This window comes from Molothrus ater, chromosome 11 (genome assembly GCF_012460135.2).
Source record: "Molothrus ater isolate BHLD 08-10-18 breed brown headed cowbird chromosome 11, BPBGC_Mater_1.1, whole genome shotgun sequence".
In the NCBI taxonomy this organism is placed as follows: Eukaryota; Metazoa; Chordata; class Aves; order Passeriformes; family Icteridae; genus Molothrus; species Molothrus ater.
This window is the reverse complement of record NC_050488.2, coordinates 6,016,223-6,034,929: the sequence shown is the minus strand read 5'-3', so window position 1 is coordinate 6,034,929 and position 18,707 is coordinate 6,016,223. Positions and strand designations below refer to the sequence as shown.

Sequence of the window (18,707 nt, the reverse complement as noted above, 5' to 3'; positions counted from 1 at the left end):
TTCATTCACATAAATCTTCAACAACAAAACCACATGGCAGATTAGAAACCATTTTCAAATAGCAAACAAGCAAGGACCGTTATATCTTAAAAGTATAATTATTTCAAGATAAAATATCTGTGACACATATATAGAGCAACAGTAAGGCTTTAACTGTAGTTTTCTTGATGAAAGTACCAAAAATACTTGGAAGAGCTTCATTTCCATAATTTCCTTCAAAGATTTTTTTCCTAGGGAGTTAGCTCTATTGACCAGCAGGAAACAGGTTCACTGGCTGACTCAAGCCTGTAATCTTTCTTGTACAACCTGAAATGAAATCAAAACAAGAGAAGATGTGATAACACAATCAAGGGGCAGGGTCAGAATTGCCCTGATGTGCAGATGGTACCAGGAGTCAGAGGTCTGGGTGGGCACAGTTGCACCTCAGCACTCCCAGGACCTGCACACTCACAGTGATTTTTCCCCATCACAGATGTGTGCTAAAAGCAGTTGAAGGATAGAAAATTTTCCTCCTGGTAAATCCAGATGAGGGAACACCCTCCCTTTCCAGGCTAACAATGCAAGCTGTACCCCCAGGGTGTAATTATTTCCCCAAATGAAATAGGAGCCTGGAGCCCTGTAGCATCACTTAAACAACAAATGCAAGCTTTTAGGAAAAAATTAAAATGCAAGTTATTTACATGAAAGAGGTGTGTTCTTACAAACACTCCCTCAGTTTCATTTCTTTAGATCTCTGGTATTTGCTGATAAAATACATCTCAAAGCACACCCCCTCCCCTCCCTCCATATCTGGTACCTGGAAACTTTGTGCTCAGATCCAGACACTCTCAGGAGTCTTTCCACAGCTCTCTGATCATTGTTGGAGTTACTCCTAAATTGTGCTTTTGAATAAAATTGACCTAAGCAACAGACACAGAAATTATTAAAAATTACAAACCAGCTGAGTGTTGCTGTTTGTTTAAGCCAAATGGCAGTTCTAACACCAGGAGAGCAGCTCTTCATCTCAGAAAACAAATCAAAGATCCAGTTTGGATACTCCATTAGTAAGATTAGAAAATTCCTCTGTTTCATCTGTGATCTCTTGTTATCCCTAACACTCTCCATGGGAAGGCTCAGCCTTTCTCTGATGATTTTTCACAATTATTTCTTCCTTGTGGTTTTTGGAATACAGAGCCTCTTTTTGCAAAGTTTCCAAAACAACTTCAACTTAGGTCCCACCAGGATTTTTGGAGCCAAGATGTTCAGGAGCAGCTGGCTTTCATTTCCTAACCGTGATTGTTTACAATTTTATGTCCATTATTTATAGTCTGTTATTTGACATCAAATGGATTTTCTGCATCAGTCATGTCATTCCACAGCACTGTTGAGGTTAAGCCCAACTATTATTTCTGTCTTATTTTAACATTTTATAAAACCATAATGGGCTACTTAGGGTGAGTGGAAAAGCATTATGTTATGCATTATGTTTCTAGGGTGAGACCTCCCCTTTTTGGGATTGCTGGGCAGTAAAAGTTAAATGTCCAAAAGGAATAAATTAAATGCAAAGTTTCTCAAGAACTCCCTGACTACAGTCTCATTTCAGGAGCTGAGTTACAAGAGCATTCTTTGCTGCACACATCCATGCTGATACACACCCAGAACTCCAGTGACTTTGTCCGAAAAACGGTCGGTGTTCAAGAAATAGAGCCCAAGGAAATCTTCTGGAAACCTGACCAAGGAAATTTTTACTGTGACCGTATCAGGCAGTGATGCTGTAACACTCTTTTCCTTTTCAACTGACACTGTCAGCCTAGGAAGTAAATTAGGAAATTATTTCCAAGAAGAATGTGAAGAAAGAATATATATTTAAGTAACTGACATTAATTATCAAAATAATTTAATTTTTTGCCTTTTGTCTCTTTGCAATTGCATTTTTCCTGCTCTGTTTGTAGTTATCTTTAAGCTGGAAAATATTGAGTAGAATATCTTTTCTCTCCATGCTTCACAACGGGTCTTGCAAATATACCAGGGGACAATTTTTTGCTGATGAATACACCTTATTATCCACAATGAAAAGAAATGCTTGGATGGGAAAAAAAATTTCTCACCATTTTAATGAGAAAAAAGGTAGACTAATAATATAATTCAATCTTTTTTTTTTTTAATGAACAGGTCAAATTTTTTTTTTTCTTGGATATTTCACAAGTTTTTCAGATCTTGCCTTTCTTCTGACCCATTCATATTATTGTGATCCCAGGTGGTCTTGGAGAACACAAATGTCACTGTCATTTTGCTCCCTGCAGACAGGATTAACAAAGCCACCCCCAAAGTGCTGATGCAAAGGCTCGGGTGCTGGATTGAAGCAGAAGGATCATTCTGCTTGGCAAATTATACTGGGACATAAATCCAGCCAGCTCTTGGCTCTGTTGGACTGCAAGAATAATTGAAAGCAGTTGTTGTAGGAGTTGTTATTGTCTAGAACTGTGTGTGTGGGAGCAGCAATGTGTGTCCTGTCTGCCCCAGGCCAGCAGGGGATCCTTGTGGAGACTTGTTCCAGCAATATGAAAAGGCTGGGGGAACCAGCTCCACTCAGCTCGTGGGGTACTGAAGGGTCCTGCTCTAATTACTCCAACAAATGAAGTCTGCTTTTAAAGTATCCCTTCTCCTACAGTGGACATTTAATACAGACAGCTATTCCAACACTTTATGCCTGCCCATAAAAAAATGTCAGCTTCCCAGATGGGAGTTATTGCTAAAACTGAGGAGAAAGAAAACCCCAGCCTGTGTGGAGCCAAGTGCTGTATAAAAGGGACAGTAAATGTCAAAGCCATCACTGGCAGTGCTTGCTCTGCCCTGGAGGAGCACTAAGTGGCTGCTGGTGGCACCAGGCTGCTCTGCATGGCTCCTTTCCATTGGAACATAAATACATGAACAGCAGGCTGATGGTGCAGTTGTTCTGGTTCTCTTTACACAGGCATGGAGAATTAAAATTAAACTTCTTTTCTTCTCCAAATTTGAAATGGGGGATTATGAAGATACCCTGCTGCTACTCACACTGATATACTTGCTGGAGAAGGACATTTGGAAGCACCTACTTCAGGTAAATAGGAAAGTAGAGGCCTGAATAAACAAAGATCTGACACATTTTCAAGTTTAGGAAAAGACAGGGAGATGTTTCTTACCCCTGGATGGTGGAGGAAGTTGACGTTGTCCATGACAGCCAATTGTTCTTGTTATTGTGGCTTACAAGGATTGCATGAGTGTAGACATGGATTTGCACAGGGGGATTCACATAGTTAATATCAAACTGCACAAAGTGATTTTTTCCATCTCCAAGTTTCCCCGTCACAGTGAGTCCTTTAATACAAATTTGTCAGATGATTCTTCTCTTAAGGTACAAGTGATCTTAATAAACCTGCTCCAAGTTTTGTTACTGAAACGACTCCAGGGTCTCAAATCTAGTTTTGTGGGGCACTTCTGGCTTGCAGCTCCACATGCCCCAAGTCTGTGGTGGGGTCACTAGAGCTGGTCTAACCCCATGCTTCCACCTCCTGCACACAGATGTCTCTGTTCCATAATCAGAGCAGGTGCCTGGTGCCTGGGCCATGGCTCCTCAAGGGCAGGACCACAGAAAATCTGCTGTGCATCCAGAGCATGCACCTTTCTGTTGGCACACAGGGACCATAAGGTTTAAGGTCTCTGCATTCTCCAAAGCCCCAAGGGCTGCATAGGAGAACACCCTAAGGACCAAGGAGGATGTGACACCAGGAGGAGAAGGGGATCCTCAGCCAGACCTGTGAGAAGTGCCCCCAGCTATTGCACCATTAATATTGCCTAACAGAAAGGCAGAATTTACCACAGCCTCTCTGGTCAGTGCAAAGCCGCAGGTGTGAGATGGCTCTTCATGAGAGGGGGTTATTTCCAAAAATACCAACTGCACTCACAGACCCAGTGACTCTCCTTGCCTTGGCATTGGGGTAACATGGCTCACTCACCTTGCTCTGGATCTGACAGAAGGTGGACAGAGGTTTGTGCTCTCTGATCAATATTTAAGCAGATTCTTTCATTTTGTCTGGGTAATTGAAATAGAAGTTCTGCATGTTCATTGGCTGAAAAGAAAGAAGAAAAATATCAGCAACAATAAAAATCTAGTCTCTATGCTGAATAGGTACAGGAGAAATAATTTATAGATTTATGCCTAAAACAGTAGTCATAGCTTTTAAAGATAGAATGATTAAAAAAAAAGTAATATTGTTGAAAAACACAGACACAGCACCTTGATATGAATGAAACCAACAGATTTTAAATATGGAGTTTACTGAGGACAAGGAGCCCTAAAAAATGCTCAGGCTGAAAATTTGTTGTACTGCATTTCTTATGTCCTTGAGCCAGAGAGGTCTTCTCATGGAATACAGGAATACTTTCTACTTAAATGGAAAGAACTAGCCAAGGTTTGCAAGAAGTGGTAAAAGCTTTTCACAGAGTTGATGCAGTAAGAAAAAGCACTGTTGCATGAAGAAGTGTACATTACAGTTACATTAGAAATTGAAATGGGTATAGGATATGTGTCACTTACCAATAGGTTGTGGTCTTTTGGCATCTCTGAACCTGGAAACTGAAACAGTCAAAATTAATAAGAAGAGTTTAATGAAACGTTTTTCTGTAAGTCAGCTGATGAACCAGAACAAATGCTGTACAGAAACCTTTTTAACAGAGCTCTTCACTGACAACTGTGGAGAGCTTTGCCTGAGACGAGCTGTCCCAATGGGGGAAAAGAGCACAGGGAGGGGCCTGTGCTCAGCTGGAGCTGTAGGAGGGTTTAGAGCTGTGTTTTCAAGGGTCGCTGGGCTGTGTAGAATGCAGCACACCCAGCCCAGCCCCTCTGACCCCACTGTGAGCAGCTACCTGTTGAAAACATCTTCCTGTTGCTGACAGTTTGGAGCTCAGAGCGCCGTCTATCTGAAAGAAAAGGGTTTTCCCAATGTTTTGTTGCTTTGGGTTTATGCCTTGCACCTTACTCCCAACACTTTGAAAGAGGGAATCTGTCCTGCTTGCTGTCCACTGACTTTTCTGGATACCTTAGGACTGGTGAATTATTTTGTTCTTAGATCCATTTCTTTCAGCTTACTAATGCATGCTTTTCCATATCTTTCACATTTATTTTCAGGAGGTACATTTTTTTTTTATATTCCTGAAAAGGGACCAAGATTGTTTTCAAAAGTTTATAGTTCGTTATAAAATATCTGTGGACTGAAACACATATAATAAAAACTAAATTGTACATCAAAGTGGGCATCTCCAATCCAAATGCATTTATATAAAATAAGGTTGATATGACCCTGCATATGAAATGAACTTTATAGAATTATTCTGAGGAGAAACAGAGGAGGGGTACTTACCAGCAGGTCGCCCACCCCTCAGTCCAATAGCAACTGGAGAGAAAAAAAAAGAATATCTGTGTTTTATTCATGACTGCATTACATCCCTTAGAGGAGTGGTCTGCTGTTGAACGCTCCAGCAGCACTTTGAAAGAGGCAACTTCTAGAAACAGGGCAGCATTGTGATTCTCTTGATACATTTCTGTGAAAGAACTAGAGCCAAACCAAGGTTCTCCACCTATAAAATTATTATTCAAATAATTGCAGTTTCCAGAGAGGAAAAACATACCTGAATCGTCCTCCCAAGGCATTCTTGAGTGGAGTCTTTGGGAAGATGCTTCACACGTGGTAGGAAGAAGCAGAAAGCATCATTAACACTATTGATTTGAAAAACTACTTTCCTCAAGAGCATAGATAATTTTGACCTTTGAGACTTTCTGAATGGAAGATTTTCTCCCTTTGTCCCTGTTATCCACCTAAAACCTGCACAGACTGTAGCAAGCATTGCTTATAATTTACTTCACACATTTTTTCAAATCTCAGATACTTCCCTCTACAGAACAACCACCATGAACTCTTTTGTTTGCTCTTGTTATTTTGTTTTTGTTTGTTTGTTTTTGTTTTTTGTTTGTTTTGGTTTGATTTTTTTAGTTTTGGTTTTTTTGTTTTTTTTTTTTGTTAGAGACTATGAAAATATGCTACTGGAAAAGAAGAAAACATTTACCTCCTGCTGGAATATTGCTGGGCTTCTCATTGTCTGTGAAGTAAAAGAGGGACAGATGAGTGTCATACAGTAAACACTGAATTACTTTACCCATGTGAACCAACAAACTGGGGCAAGGGCTTCAGCTGATGATGTTTTTAGGGCTAAAGGATGAGTATATAAAGCACTTGCAAAACTCTGACTGAGGCCATTCTTTCCTCCCTGCATTCATAGTAACAGCTATTAGACTACCTTTAGTTAATATTTAAACAAACTGTTTTCCATTTCAACTGTAGTGACTGTCATTTCAGGGGGCTGTTTTTACCAGCCTCGGTGGGTTTGTTTGCCAGCTCCTCCTGCTGCTGGGGTTTGGTGACCACCATGGAAGTGAGTGGTGTGACAAAGCTGTACCGCAGGGACAGATCCAAGGCTTGGGCCTCCAGGGCCTTCTGGTCCTCTTCTTGAGCTGAAATACTAAAGTCTGTGTTAATGATGTAGCAAAAATGTCTTTTTTTGCTATGAACAAATTGTCTTCAGATTCCTTTATGTATTAGCTGTGTCTCCATAGATATTTATTACTGTAGGGTCAGTAGTCTTATGGGGATAACTCAGCTCTTCATGTGCCTGAAATTATGGAAATGCTTCATTCTTTGCAACACTGGAGACTATGTATGGTTTAAATACATGGATGTAATAGATACATGGTCTATGAAGTATCTTATGGACATCCATATTTTTCTATTCCCTAACTATTGCCATTTCCTTATCTGCAGACAATATTTCAGGGTGTACAAGAACAGCTGAACACAGCCCATACAATTGAAATATATTTCATAGTAATTTCATGTAGAATGTGTTACATTATGTGTTCATATATATATGAAATTGAATGTTGTAGTGCTACCATAAACTGAAAGGCACTCCATGTTCATCATACAGTAATGTAGTATTCTCCCAGTATCTTATGTTTATGGTACCGTCTGGAAAAATATTTCTGTTTCTTTGTATTTTCTGATCATATAATTTGTGAATAAGGAATTTGTGTTTTGAGAAGTTAGAAGTTTGTTATGTGAGGCATTAAAATCTCTTACGCTTTTTCCAGAAGCTGCTGAATGGTCAAGTAAGCCCACAGTCTCTCTATGAAATTCCCAAAGATGTATCTTTGATTTTGGAATACTTGCTCCTTCTCTTTGACATTTGCTTCTTCCTTGAGAGTCAAGTTACTTGTGTGCTGAAGTGGGAGAAAACTGACCATCAAAAGAACAGCTCCATAAACTTCAGCTCTATAAGCTTCATTTATAGTCACATTGTGAGACTTAATATCTTTCAGTACCAGCTGTCCTTCAATTTTGTTCTTTCCCATTGGAAAATGCATCCCCAAAGTATCTAAAAAGCATGTATTTTAGATCTGTATTTCTGCACTTGAAACAATGATGAAAAAAGGAGTTAATTAAATTCTATTTCAGCATTTTTGAGATGAATAATTGAGATTTCCTACTTCATTGTAACAATAGAAACCTAAAAGTGCTTAAAAGGCTAAAATACTTGAATTTTGTTAAATAATTAGCAAAACTGAATTAAATTTTCTGTTTACTTATTTGTGGATATTCTTCAAGGTTTTTCTTTTGTAGCAAATTCAAGAGAGAGTAATTTTAACAAATTATCTGAGAGATCAAACAATGAGAAAACAGCTGAGAGCCCAAATGTAACAAACATATACTGAACACAAAACACTTCTTGAAGCCTCCTATTGTGCCACAAAAGACAGAAGGGAGAGATGTGTTTCACAATTAGTAAACTAAACACTTACTGACTGAGCTTTAATTTCCACTGGCAAAAGATCCAGCTCATTGCTAATTTTTCCAGACACTATAATTTCAGATCCTTCAAAAAACAGCTTGAAATTGTTCTTGGTTAATCCTTCAATGGAATTTTCTGGATACTGCATTTCAATTTGCATTAATATTGGGGTAGCCACTTCTTGATAAAAGTCCTAAAGAAGAGCAGTAAGACAGAGAACACACACAAATGACAGCAAAATTGTGCAAAACAATATGTTGAATGTCTAAAGCCCCCTTAAAAAGCTTTTTCTTTAGCAGTGCAAGACTACTGCAAATTCAGAAATTGTCCACTTCCCCTGGACAATTTCTCTTTTTACAGTAGAGAAACGTGTGAATTTTCCAGTTTGTCTTAATGTGGCTGATTTGAAAACTTCGAGTCATGGATAACATGGAGGGTACAAACCCTCAGATACCCCAAAATTGCCTTCCTCCCTCGGCTAAAGTAACAGGTAAACTCAACCCCAACTTTTCATCTCAGAAAATCTGTGATTTTGCTGCTAGAACTGGATATAAGCTGAGGCTGATGCATGGCTTTCCTGGCACATTCCTTACTCCTGACCTGGAGCTGCAGGGCTGCATCAGCATTTTCATAGATACGCCGTGCTATTCCCCCATTGCTCAGGGCCATTTTCTCCAGGAATTTATAACTGACATCAAACCCAAAGCCAAGGCAGAAAAGAGCATATTTCCCATTGATTGCTTTCTGAACGTTTTCTTGAATTACTTCCACATTTCTCTCACCTGTAAATGAAACAAAAACACTATTGTGGGTTTGGGTCTTTTGAAGTGCAAAAAGACTGCAGCAGGTTAATGGAAAATACTGTCTGAAGTTTTTTAAAATAATTCATAATAGAATACTAAAAAAATAGGGGATAGAATGCTAGTAATCAAATTGGAAATGAAAGCACAACTCTGTATGTGGAATGCCAGAACATGATTCTCCCCCCTTAATGACTTTTATTAGGTTCTTCTGATGTTGTCATGGCCAAGTGCAAAATATTTTATAGGATTACAGGGCCAGAGGACGATTTTAGTACAGAAAGGACACACACTACAAGTTAACAACATGAGGGATGGATACACTTCATCAAGCATTCAAAAGACAAGTAGTATCCATAAAAATTATGTGTGTCAATTGAGAGAAGAATGGATTGGTTAATGGAGCAATTCCAACAAACTGCCAATGAACTCGGCCATGCTTCTCTCCCAGCCCCTTTGTGTGACAGAGGAAAAGATTTTCACACCATCACCTTACTCCATTTGAAGAGCTGCTGACGGCCATGTAGTGAGAGCTTTTCCATCAGCATTTCCAGGCAGAAGCTGTCACTGCCTGTAGCAATACCATGGGAGCAGCTCAGATTTTTCCTTTTTAGCTGCTTTGCTAAGGAAGGCAGTGTAGGCAATAATGCCTGACACTCCACCCTGGACTCATTTCTAACTGCTGGATGTGGGGAGCACTGGAGACTCACTGTGGCTATGCTGGGGAGGCAGCACTGTGAGCTGAATTTTACTAAAAAACCCAAACAAAATCAAGAAACCCCAAAGCAGAATGGCTCACACAATCTAAAAGGGAGAATGATCTTATTATAGGCTTACAGATGAAGTACTATTGCTGATCTTGGAGTGATGCTGGTGCCACACAAAACTAAGACAAACCCCCATTCAAGACAAGGGAGTTTGTGCCATTGCTCTGGGAGTTGCTTATTTCACCTGATATTTCAATCTCAATCCTTTGGTTTGTGCTGTCACAGCTGATCACTAATTAAGACATAGCAAAGAATGCAGAACAAGAAGCATCTTGAAAATATCTTAAGTTTGGGGCACAGAGGGTGAAGAAGCACAAGCAATATCTCTCAAATAGGACTGTACACAGTATCTGCAAAATGTCTGTATTTTGTCGCTAGGTATTTTACTTTTCTGTTTCAGCTGTGCCTGGAGTATCTCCAGTTCCCTTGAGTTTATAAACTGGGAAGCTAATGGTATGAGCAAAACAATTCCCAGCTAAAGGATGTGCAATCACAGGCAGGCAGGCTGTGCCATCACTCCCTACAGCCTTCAGCAGAACCCTCTCATAATCCCCCTCTCCAGATCCAGCAGTAGCTCGGCCTGTGTATTCCAAAGCTCTTCTAAAACACAGGCTAGGTCTATCAATATTGGGATGCAAATGTACCAGATAAAAACCCCAGAGGAGGGAGGACCGGGCGTGGCATTCACTCACCAGAAGTGGGCTGGCCATCTGTCAGCAAAATAATCATGGAGACGCTGCGCTCTGGCAGCCCCTCGTGTTTGTCCAGCACGCCCACGGCAGCCAGCAGGGCACCACTGATGTCTGTGCCTGCAAAGAGAGAGCAGGCATTGCTCACCTCAACAGCACAATCACCTGCAGGGATTGCTGCCCTTCCTCTGCCCGGGCCCTGCAGACTTTTCTGCAGGAATTAATCCTTCTGAGAGAGGAGGATTTAGGAACTTAGCCTACTGGACTTAATTACTGGGTGTTATATTGCTACAGCAGTGCTGGAGTATTCTCTTGGGAGGATTTTCCACACATGTGTCATGGGAAATACAAACATGTCTAGAGCCATTAAAAATGCTTAAATAAACATACTGTCATCTATTAACCTATATTTAAGAAAAGTTTCCCTGCCTTCTATAAGAAATCAGAGAAAAGAGCTGAGCACGGGTGGATTTATTGGTGTTAGTGCCTAGAGAAAGGAAACTTCTGCTCATACTGACAGTGTAACATTAAAGGGAGATAGAGCCCTTGAGCTGTGCTTAAAACTAAATAATAACACCAAGCACACTGACTGCTGCAGCAACTGAAATGCCGTGTCTGTTTGGCCTATTTTATTTATGTGGCATGGCTTGGATATGGTTTTTTTTTCTTTTTTTTTTTTTACAAGGGGACACTTGATATAAATAGGAAAAAAAGTCAGCAAATTGCTATCAAATGTTGAGTAAGTTGCCATTTTTCTGTAGAAAAAGTGTGCTACCAAGGAATCTTCTAATTGTCTCTGTGATAAAAACTGGAAACAAAACTTTGTGGCTTTGGTTCATAGATGTGCTGTAAGCATCTCTCATGTACTATATAACTATATCTATCTCATAATGTAGTCACCAGTCTGACCACGCACAGGCTTTCTTTCCCACTCATCACTTATAAGTCTTAAAAACTGACCTGCTTTGTAAGCACTGGTGGTAGCTCTGGGGCACTATATAACTAATAAAAATAATTATTTTCTAAGCACTTCATTCCACTGGGTTCATATTTGTGGCTACGAGCACGTGTACCTCCCCTGGCAGCGAGAGTCTGCACCAGGGCTGCAGCACTGGCCACGTTCTCCTCAGTGGCTGGCAGCAAAGAGCTCTTCCACTCCACCACTTTGTGGTTGAAGGTGATAAAGCTGAAATGATCTTCTTGGCGGAGGTCCTGCAAAATCTTCAACAGGGCATCCCTTGTCTGTTCCAAGGAGAAAACAATGATTTTGATTATTTCCACTTCTTTGCCAGAACTGGGATTGAAATTACAGTGTAATAAGAGAGTTCTCTACAGCTCTGTTCCAGATGCAGCCCTATGCCTTCATTAAGCCCTAATGGAATGTTTTAGGTTGAGACCACCAGAAACAGACAATTCGCTTAACCTACAGACACAAAATCCAACCTATCAGGGCTGTAGGAGGCTTGTCTGCTCTCAAACAGAGCTACATACACAGTCATCAATAAACATAAAACAGACAACAGATAAATTAACTCTCTAATCTTCATTAAAGAAAAATACAAACACAAGAAATTCTGCAAAAATACAGTAAGTTCTCTCTGCCTCAATGTTTAATATCCATGAAAATAGTTGTGTCAGACAAGAGTTACTCCTTAATAACTTCAATCTATGCATATGTATTTTCAAGCACTTCTATGAGTCTGAACCCTTTGCTGTGTACAAAACCAGTGTGTGCTTCCAATGAAAAATTCCCAGTTGCTTCCTCAGAAGCCTGGGGGGTGTGTGCCTGCTGCTAACAGAGGTCATGCTTTGAGGGAAGTTACCTGTTCAATTTTTCTGCCTGTCATGGAGCCACTTCGGTCTATAACAAAGATGACATTTTTGGGAAACACTGGCATTTCTTGGGGTGCAAAGTAATGGACAAAATACCCATTGACAATCTGAAATACAGAATGTGAAATCACCCATAAAAGTACATCTGAAGAAATAAAGAATAAATCTTAACATTCTGGCACAGCAAGAAGTGGGGAGCATGCTCAGCATTCTGCTCTCTCGATAAGCCCAAATAAAAGAATTTAAATTTAAAAAGTAAAATGTATTTCCTAGCTGGAAGCAAGATTGTCTGTAGAGAGAAAATTACCAGAGAGCAGCATGCATGCATACATATATATTAGACATCTCAGTGCCATAAGTATGATATATGCATATTATCACTGTGTATCACATTACCTCTTTATCATTACCTATGAGTACATCTCTGCTGAATGACTGTGGCTGCCACCTTTTAGCACACCCATGTATACTTCATTAGTGAAATGATATGGAAAATACTCTATTTTATTCCCTAGGATAGGCATCGGTTCATAAATATTTGTTAAGGTCCTGCTGTATTTAGTTATCACCTCAGTTATCACAAAAACCACAGAGACCAAGCATCATTTGAAGTTATATAAATCACATTACTCTAAACTTCATTTACAGGAGGCCAAAAATACACTTTTAGAGGTAACAAAATAATAATTTAAAAAGACCGTAAAAAAAAATCTATGAAATACCAATACAGATTGGGCATTTGAATAAAATTTGAAAGACTGATTTTTTTTTTCATAGTGATCTTTTTTCAATATACCTGGATGTCTCTGGGGATTACCAAGAATCACCCTCAGTTCTTGCTGACCCTGGATTAATGGGAAGAGCCTTTTCTGTCATTCTTGGTGTTTCAAAGCAAATGTTGCTGCTTTGCTGATTGCACTTCACATTCATACTTATCTGTGATCTAAAAGCATTTTCATTTATACGTTTTTTACCTGTATGTCACCTGCAGTGGCTTCACGCTTAACATCATAACGCACAACAAAATCACCATTGAGAAGAGTTTCATCAAGTGCAGAATTTTTCTTCTGTTGGTCTAGAGTTGGCTTAAATAAAATATGAGCCTGCAAAGCAATCAGAAGGAAATATCTAAAGCAATATAACTTAGAGCTGCCACTGGCAGTAACCTCTGTCAGCTGCTGCTTTACCTTGGTTTCATTCTGCTCTTTGGTGAGTGCCTCAGTTAACTCGTTTGTCATGAATGTGCTGTCTGTCTCCAAGAAGTGAATGCCCTGGGGCTCGAAGATGTGCACATCGATCTGGCAGCAAAGAAGTGAACATCAGCGTCTCGGAGGGAACATGGCTGTGCTAAAACCCACAGCACTGCTCCCTGCCCAGCCCTCCCCAAGACAGCTCACCTGGAAGTGCTTAACGAGCTGCTTGGGCCGGACCTTGATGAGCAGCTCATACTTCCCCAGCTGCCGCTTCAGCAGCTCCTCGTAGGTCAGCTCAAAAGTGACTTTGCTGGCAGCCGCGATGCTGACGGACACGTGGAACTGCTCCAGCTTTCTGTCTGTAATTCTGGGGGAAAAGAGCAGTGATTTACCTCCTTGTGGTGGCTGGAGTTTGTGAAGTGTGCAAAATAATTTGCACACATTTATTGTGACCCCTCCAAGGGGCCACGTGGGATAAATAAAAAAAAAAGAGTAGCAGTAAATATTTTTCATCATAGAGAGGGTTTTTTACATTGCAGGTGCTATTATGCACATCACATATTGTACATTACATTAATGTGTCATGGGTGCAAGATGAGAAATGGAGCAGAAACCCTTGGATGCCTCAGAGTGAATACCTGTGAAGCACAGATTAAATATACCCTGAAACTGTGATATCTGTTCAAATGCCATGGCCCTCTGTGCTTGCAAGGAGGCAGACTCAGCACTGAGCATCATCCCAGTGTGTCGAGGTGCTCTTGAATGACAGCGACCAAGGCTGGATGGAACTCTGAGCAACCTGAAAGGTGTCCTTGCCCATGGCAGGGGGCTTGGAACTAGATGATCTTTAAGGACCTTTGACCCTGAGATTAGCTCAATTGGTCAGAACATGGTGCTGGCAACACCGTGGCTGTCGGTTCAATCCCTCTGTGACCATTCACTTGAGAATTGGACTTTGTGATCCTTGTAGATCCCTTTCAAGAACATTCCATGATCTGTGATTCAGTGATTCTATGACAGCAAGTCCTAAGGCACTGCTAAACAGGGATGGGGATGCTTCCTACTGGAGCCCATTGCAGGCCCACCTATACATCACACATATGTGAATTTATATGTTAAAATATATATATATATATATGTATATATATACACACACACACAAAGATACACTGTCCCTTCCACCAAGAACCCAAGACTGATTTTCACTGATTTGACCCCACTGGGATGTGGCTGTCTCCAGGATTTAATCTGCCCCCAGCCAAACAGGAAGCCAAGGAGGGGTGTTGGGGCAGCCTTACTCAGAACAGCAACGTACTTAACGAGGCCAGCGCTCTGTCCTTGTGAGACTGCCGAGTCATACTCGTTTTGAGCAGCAGCTTTCTCCTTTATTATTCCTGGGTATACTTCACCATCGATGGACCTGTTTGGTTTCCATGAAAATTAATTCATATTAGAAGCAATGCACTGGGGAAAGAAACTCAACAGAGTTTTTTGTGGCTCTCTGGGCATGAGCAAGGGATGCTGGCTCCCAAATCCCTCCCCACGCAGGAGGATGCCATGAGCCACCACCACAACACAACCCTTGTCCTTGCAGAGTCTTGAGGAGGCTGGAGCAGGAGAAACACCACCACTGAGCACATCTATCACCCCCCCTATGCAGCAGGCAGCCTGGCCCTGGGCACCTCTTTTCTATTTGGCTGCTTTCTACTTAGCCCCACAGAGTACTTTTGCAGAGGACCCTCTTTGTGCTCCTTCTTTGAGCAGAAAATGAACCCCGCCCCCCCCAGATCTGCCTCCTTTACACTGCAGGTGAGGACTGGTCCTACATGGAGAAGTTGGTGATGAAGGCTGTCTTGGGTAACTCCACTTCAAAGGTGGCCTCTCGGGACTCATTGGCTCGGTTGACAATTCTGCTGGTGATGACTGTGTGAGCAAATCGTGATGTGACCTTGCAGTCCACGTGGAGGCTGTATATTTCAACAGCAGGCTGAAAAAAATAAACAGACTGAGACAGAAACACGCAGGTTTTGCTCTCAGGCCATCCTTACCTGGATGTTGCTGTTGGAAAATTCTGATGAAGAAATGAACTGTTAGAAAGCTGGCTGGAACTGGGGAGGGGATTGCTCTGAACCAGTCTGCTCATTCCCTTCTCTGCAGCCACAGCCACTGTCCCATGCAAAACCTGCAGCTACATCTGCATTTTGCTGTTCCACAGAAGCTTCTGTTGAACCTTTTTCTCTCCTTGGGGTACAGTGAAGCTGCTGCTGCATCACCCCAGTGCATTGCCCAAGATTTTCCTCAGGGAGATCAGAAGCCTCTTTAAGCCTGACCCAGGGAAGGTCCCTGTTTTTTGTGCAACTGTTTATTTGCTCTCCCAGCTGTTGACTTTGCTTCCTGTTTTCCTTGGTATCTTGTGTCCCACAGGATGTTTAGCAGGCTTGAAACCTCACATGGCCCTCCCAACCCCTCACTGGTTACACAAGCAGAGATCCCCTTTGAGCACTCATGTTTCTCCTGGTCTGGTTCTTCCAGGGCCCCTGATGGTCAAAGGAGGAGGGCACCATTCTAGAGCTGCCTGAAGCACCCCAGAGGGTGGCTGGACTGAGAACTGCCAGGAGCACCTGCCTACATGGACATCTCCTTTTGCACTTGGGATGTTTCTCTAAAGGTCCTACCCATGTTCCAGCAGTGGCACTAAGAAAGGCTGATCTGGGCATCACCAGCCTCACAACAGTCCAACAGCTGATTAAAATACAAAACTTCAGCAACAGAGAATATCATTGCACTTCTGTTTTTACTTTTCCAACCTCCAAGTCTTTTGAATGGCTAATTGATCTTTAGCTATTTTGATAATTAATTTCCTGTACTTTTCTTGCCAATTAATAGCATGCAGTGGCTTCTTCTCCATTAGGACACTGGCTGAAATTCAGAACTTGGGTGCCCTGCCATACTCAAACCTGCTCATGGCACATTCAGGGTGAGGTTTTCCATAAGGAACACAAGCCCCAAGCTGTGGTTTGTCCTGTGCAAAATGTACCCAGTGCAGAATCTACTCCACTGCCACGTGCCCGAGGGATGCTGCAGGGAGCAGGACCTGCATCTCCTGCACTGCTCCAGCCCCAGCAGCATTTTAGGCTGTGGGCAGCACAAACCAGGGGTCGGCAGGATGCAGCACGGGGAGGAGCTTTGCTGTGCAGAGAGGTAAAAGAAGCAGAGAGGACCAGCCCCAGGCACGTGCCCAGAGGCAGAGGCACTGTGGGCCCATACACCCACAGTGGCCCATACACCCACTCTCCATGGCTCCCTGCAGAGCTCTCGGCTGCCCCTGAAGCGGCCACCAGGCCTGGCTCTGCCCCCAACACCTGCCTGCATTTCAGTTCCACTTCACTCTTTTCTGAATAGGCACAATGGACAGAGAAATCCTCTGACTTAAAGCTTCCTCTTCCTCTCTAATATTGATGTTTTTACAATGCCACCAGTCACCACTGTGATGGTACAAAAGAGAGTTTGCTCCTCCAGACGTGCAAATAACTTTCTACTTCCCTCTTTTCCATTCCATATTTATTATTAAACACTTCTCAGAAACCTCCTGGCACTGCATAGTGCTTGTTTGGTCCTGTGTCAAGATCCAAACATCATCCAGTAGACAAAGCAGAATTACTGATCTCCCAAATTTGATATCTTACATTCCGAAGGAAGAGAATCATCAAACACATCTGCAAGTGCCTCCTGTTACATTTGTACTATAACAGCCCAAACAAACAACCAAAGTTACCTTAAAAGGACCCAAAGCTCCAAAATCTCAACACAATTCACCCAAGTCTCCCTGGGAGGTGGTTACCAGAGGAGTTACCTGCACTACCTGGCCAGTTACCACGATATGACCACATCAGCAAATGAGATATTGATAATAAAAATAGAGCAAATACCTTCTGATCATTAGTTTCTGCTAATACTATGAGTGAGGAAAAGACCATCAATGCAAGCAATGTCCTCTGCTCCATTTTGGAAAAAACCAAAATTTCAAATGAAATCTCTATTTATCTTAATCAGTTAATGAGTAACATGTACTGCGGATATCATGTAGGCTTTGAAGAGACACAGAAATGTAATATTTACCCATTAAACACAGGTAAAACTTGGACTTGGTTAATGCTTATTTTTCCAACAGATCTTTGCTCTTAAACATTAGAATTTTAATGTTTCCTAACACAGAAAATTAGGAAATTTCTATACTTTTTTTAAAAATTAGATTGCACTGTGCCACATGAAATCCCTCAGGCAGATGACTTGGTCTCTACCATATTCCACAGTAATAATTTGAAAGGGCACATCCTTTAACATTATCACAAGCACTTCAGAGACTTGGAGATTGCCAGGACAGGCAGCATTCACATGAGATATTGCAGCTAATGGCTTTCTCAACCTTTGTGCCTCCCTGCCCAACTGGCCATGATCCTTGATAGGTAATGCCATTCATTGACATAAATTAACACAAAGATCCTGTGGAAATTAAAGCATCTGTGTTTTCTTCATGCCTGTTTTACAAAGTTTCCATGTGGAGAGCAAGCTTCCAGTGGCCTTGGAGTTGCAAGGAGACACTAAAGCAGAGCTCAATAATTTATTACTTACCAGACATCTACAAGTTCACTACAAAGAATGTGCTAAGCACAGCCTGGTCTTACAAGCCTTGTGCCTTAAGTGACTTTTAAAAAAATAAACTTAACTCCTTCAGGCAGACTGTTTATACTACTTGCAAATACTGTATCCTTTATAGCAGGACATGTAAATATATATATTTTAAAAGACAAAAAATTAAACTGCAATACATTTGATTAACTTGTACAACTCATGTAATGCTTTAATCCCTTAAAATACACAGGATTAGACACTTAGCGGCCTAAGAGCTGCTAGCGCCAAAGCTTTAATTAAGTGGATCTGTCATCAGTTTTCTAATGCCCATGTGTAAAATCACACGGATGTTAAAGAGCTGCTTTTGCTGCACAGATTTAGGCTGCAGCATCAGCTCTGCCCCTCACGTTTTTTAGATGAGGTCCACATTAAAAGACAGGAAGACCAAAAACAATGCCCAGTCCTTATTGTCACACTTGGAAGCAGCACAAGTAAATGAACATGACAACATCCTGGAAATAGAGCTGTTTGCCAAATCCCACTTCTCTGGCAGATACCTTACTTGGCTTCCCTGTAGAATCCATGTGGGACACAGAGGTTTCTGTGCTTTATTAAATCAGCACCAACATATCCAAAGCAGGGTCTGAAATACAGCACCCCCCCTTGTCCTGCTAACCCACCTACAAACCTGCAGGTCAGGCCCTTGTACTGCAATAAGGAAAGTGACAATATTTTGCCCGACTTGCCCCTTGCCACCATTTCTATAACTATTGAACAACCTCCTTCCACCTTCTCCACACAGGTTAATTAAGGAGGGTTTGTTGAACCCAATGCAAAGGCAGCTCCAGTATAATCAGGGCAGGAATTTTTTCCACCGTGACTTTTTTCATGCTCTGGAAGGATCTTGGGAAAGGCTCTGCCACAGGTACATAC

General features: G+C 41.5%; 1 protein-coding gene across 1 annotated transcript; it reads right to left on the bottom strand.

Annotated features, from left to right (window-relative positions):
* On the bottom strand, positions 1-17,146 carry ITIH4 (inter-alpha-trypsin inhibitor heavy chain 4). The gene is made up of 22 exons (XM_036390997.1): positions 17,072-17,146; positions 14,969-15,129; positions 14,458-14,562; positions 13,347-13,509; positions 13,137-13,247; positions 12,924-13,052; positions 11,940-12,056; positions 11,190-11,358; positions 10,120-10,236; positions 8,461-8,642; positions 7,871-8,053; positions 7,152-7,291; positions 6,386-6,534; positions 6,082-6,114; positions 5,647-5,694; positions 4,885-4,971; positions 4,556-4,594; positions 3,975-4,088; positions 3,162-3,336; positions 1,635-1,789; positions 797-899; positions 1-306 (listed from the first exon to the last, which is right to left on the bottom strand). The coding sequence occupies exons 1-22, from the start codon at positions 17,144-17,146 to the stop codon at positions 231-233; spliced, it is 2,631 nt and encodes an 876-aa protein (XP_036246890.1). The 3' UTR covers positions 1-230.
* Between the last annotated feature and the right edge of the window lie 1,561 nt (positions 17,147-18,707).

Bases quoted from the DNA above. Each gene is read 5' to 3' on its own strand.
- ITIH4 (XM_036390997.1), bottom strand. From the start codon at position 17,146: ATGGAGCAGAGGACATTGCTTGCATTGATGGTCTTTTCCTCACTCATA. The intron at 8,054-8,460 runs GTCAGGAGTAAG...GCTCTTCTTTAG, and splicing joins ATGCAGCCCTGCAGCTCCAG to GACTTTTATCAAGAAGTGGC. The intron at 900-1,634 runs GTGTGTATCAGC...TCTGTTGCTTAG, and splicing joins CAAAGTCACTGGAGTTCTGG to GTCAATTTTATTCAAAAGCA.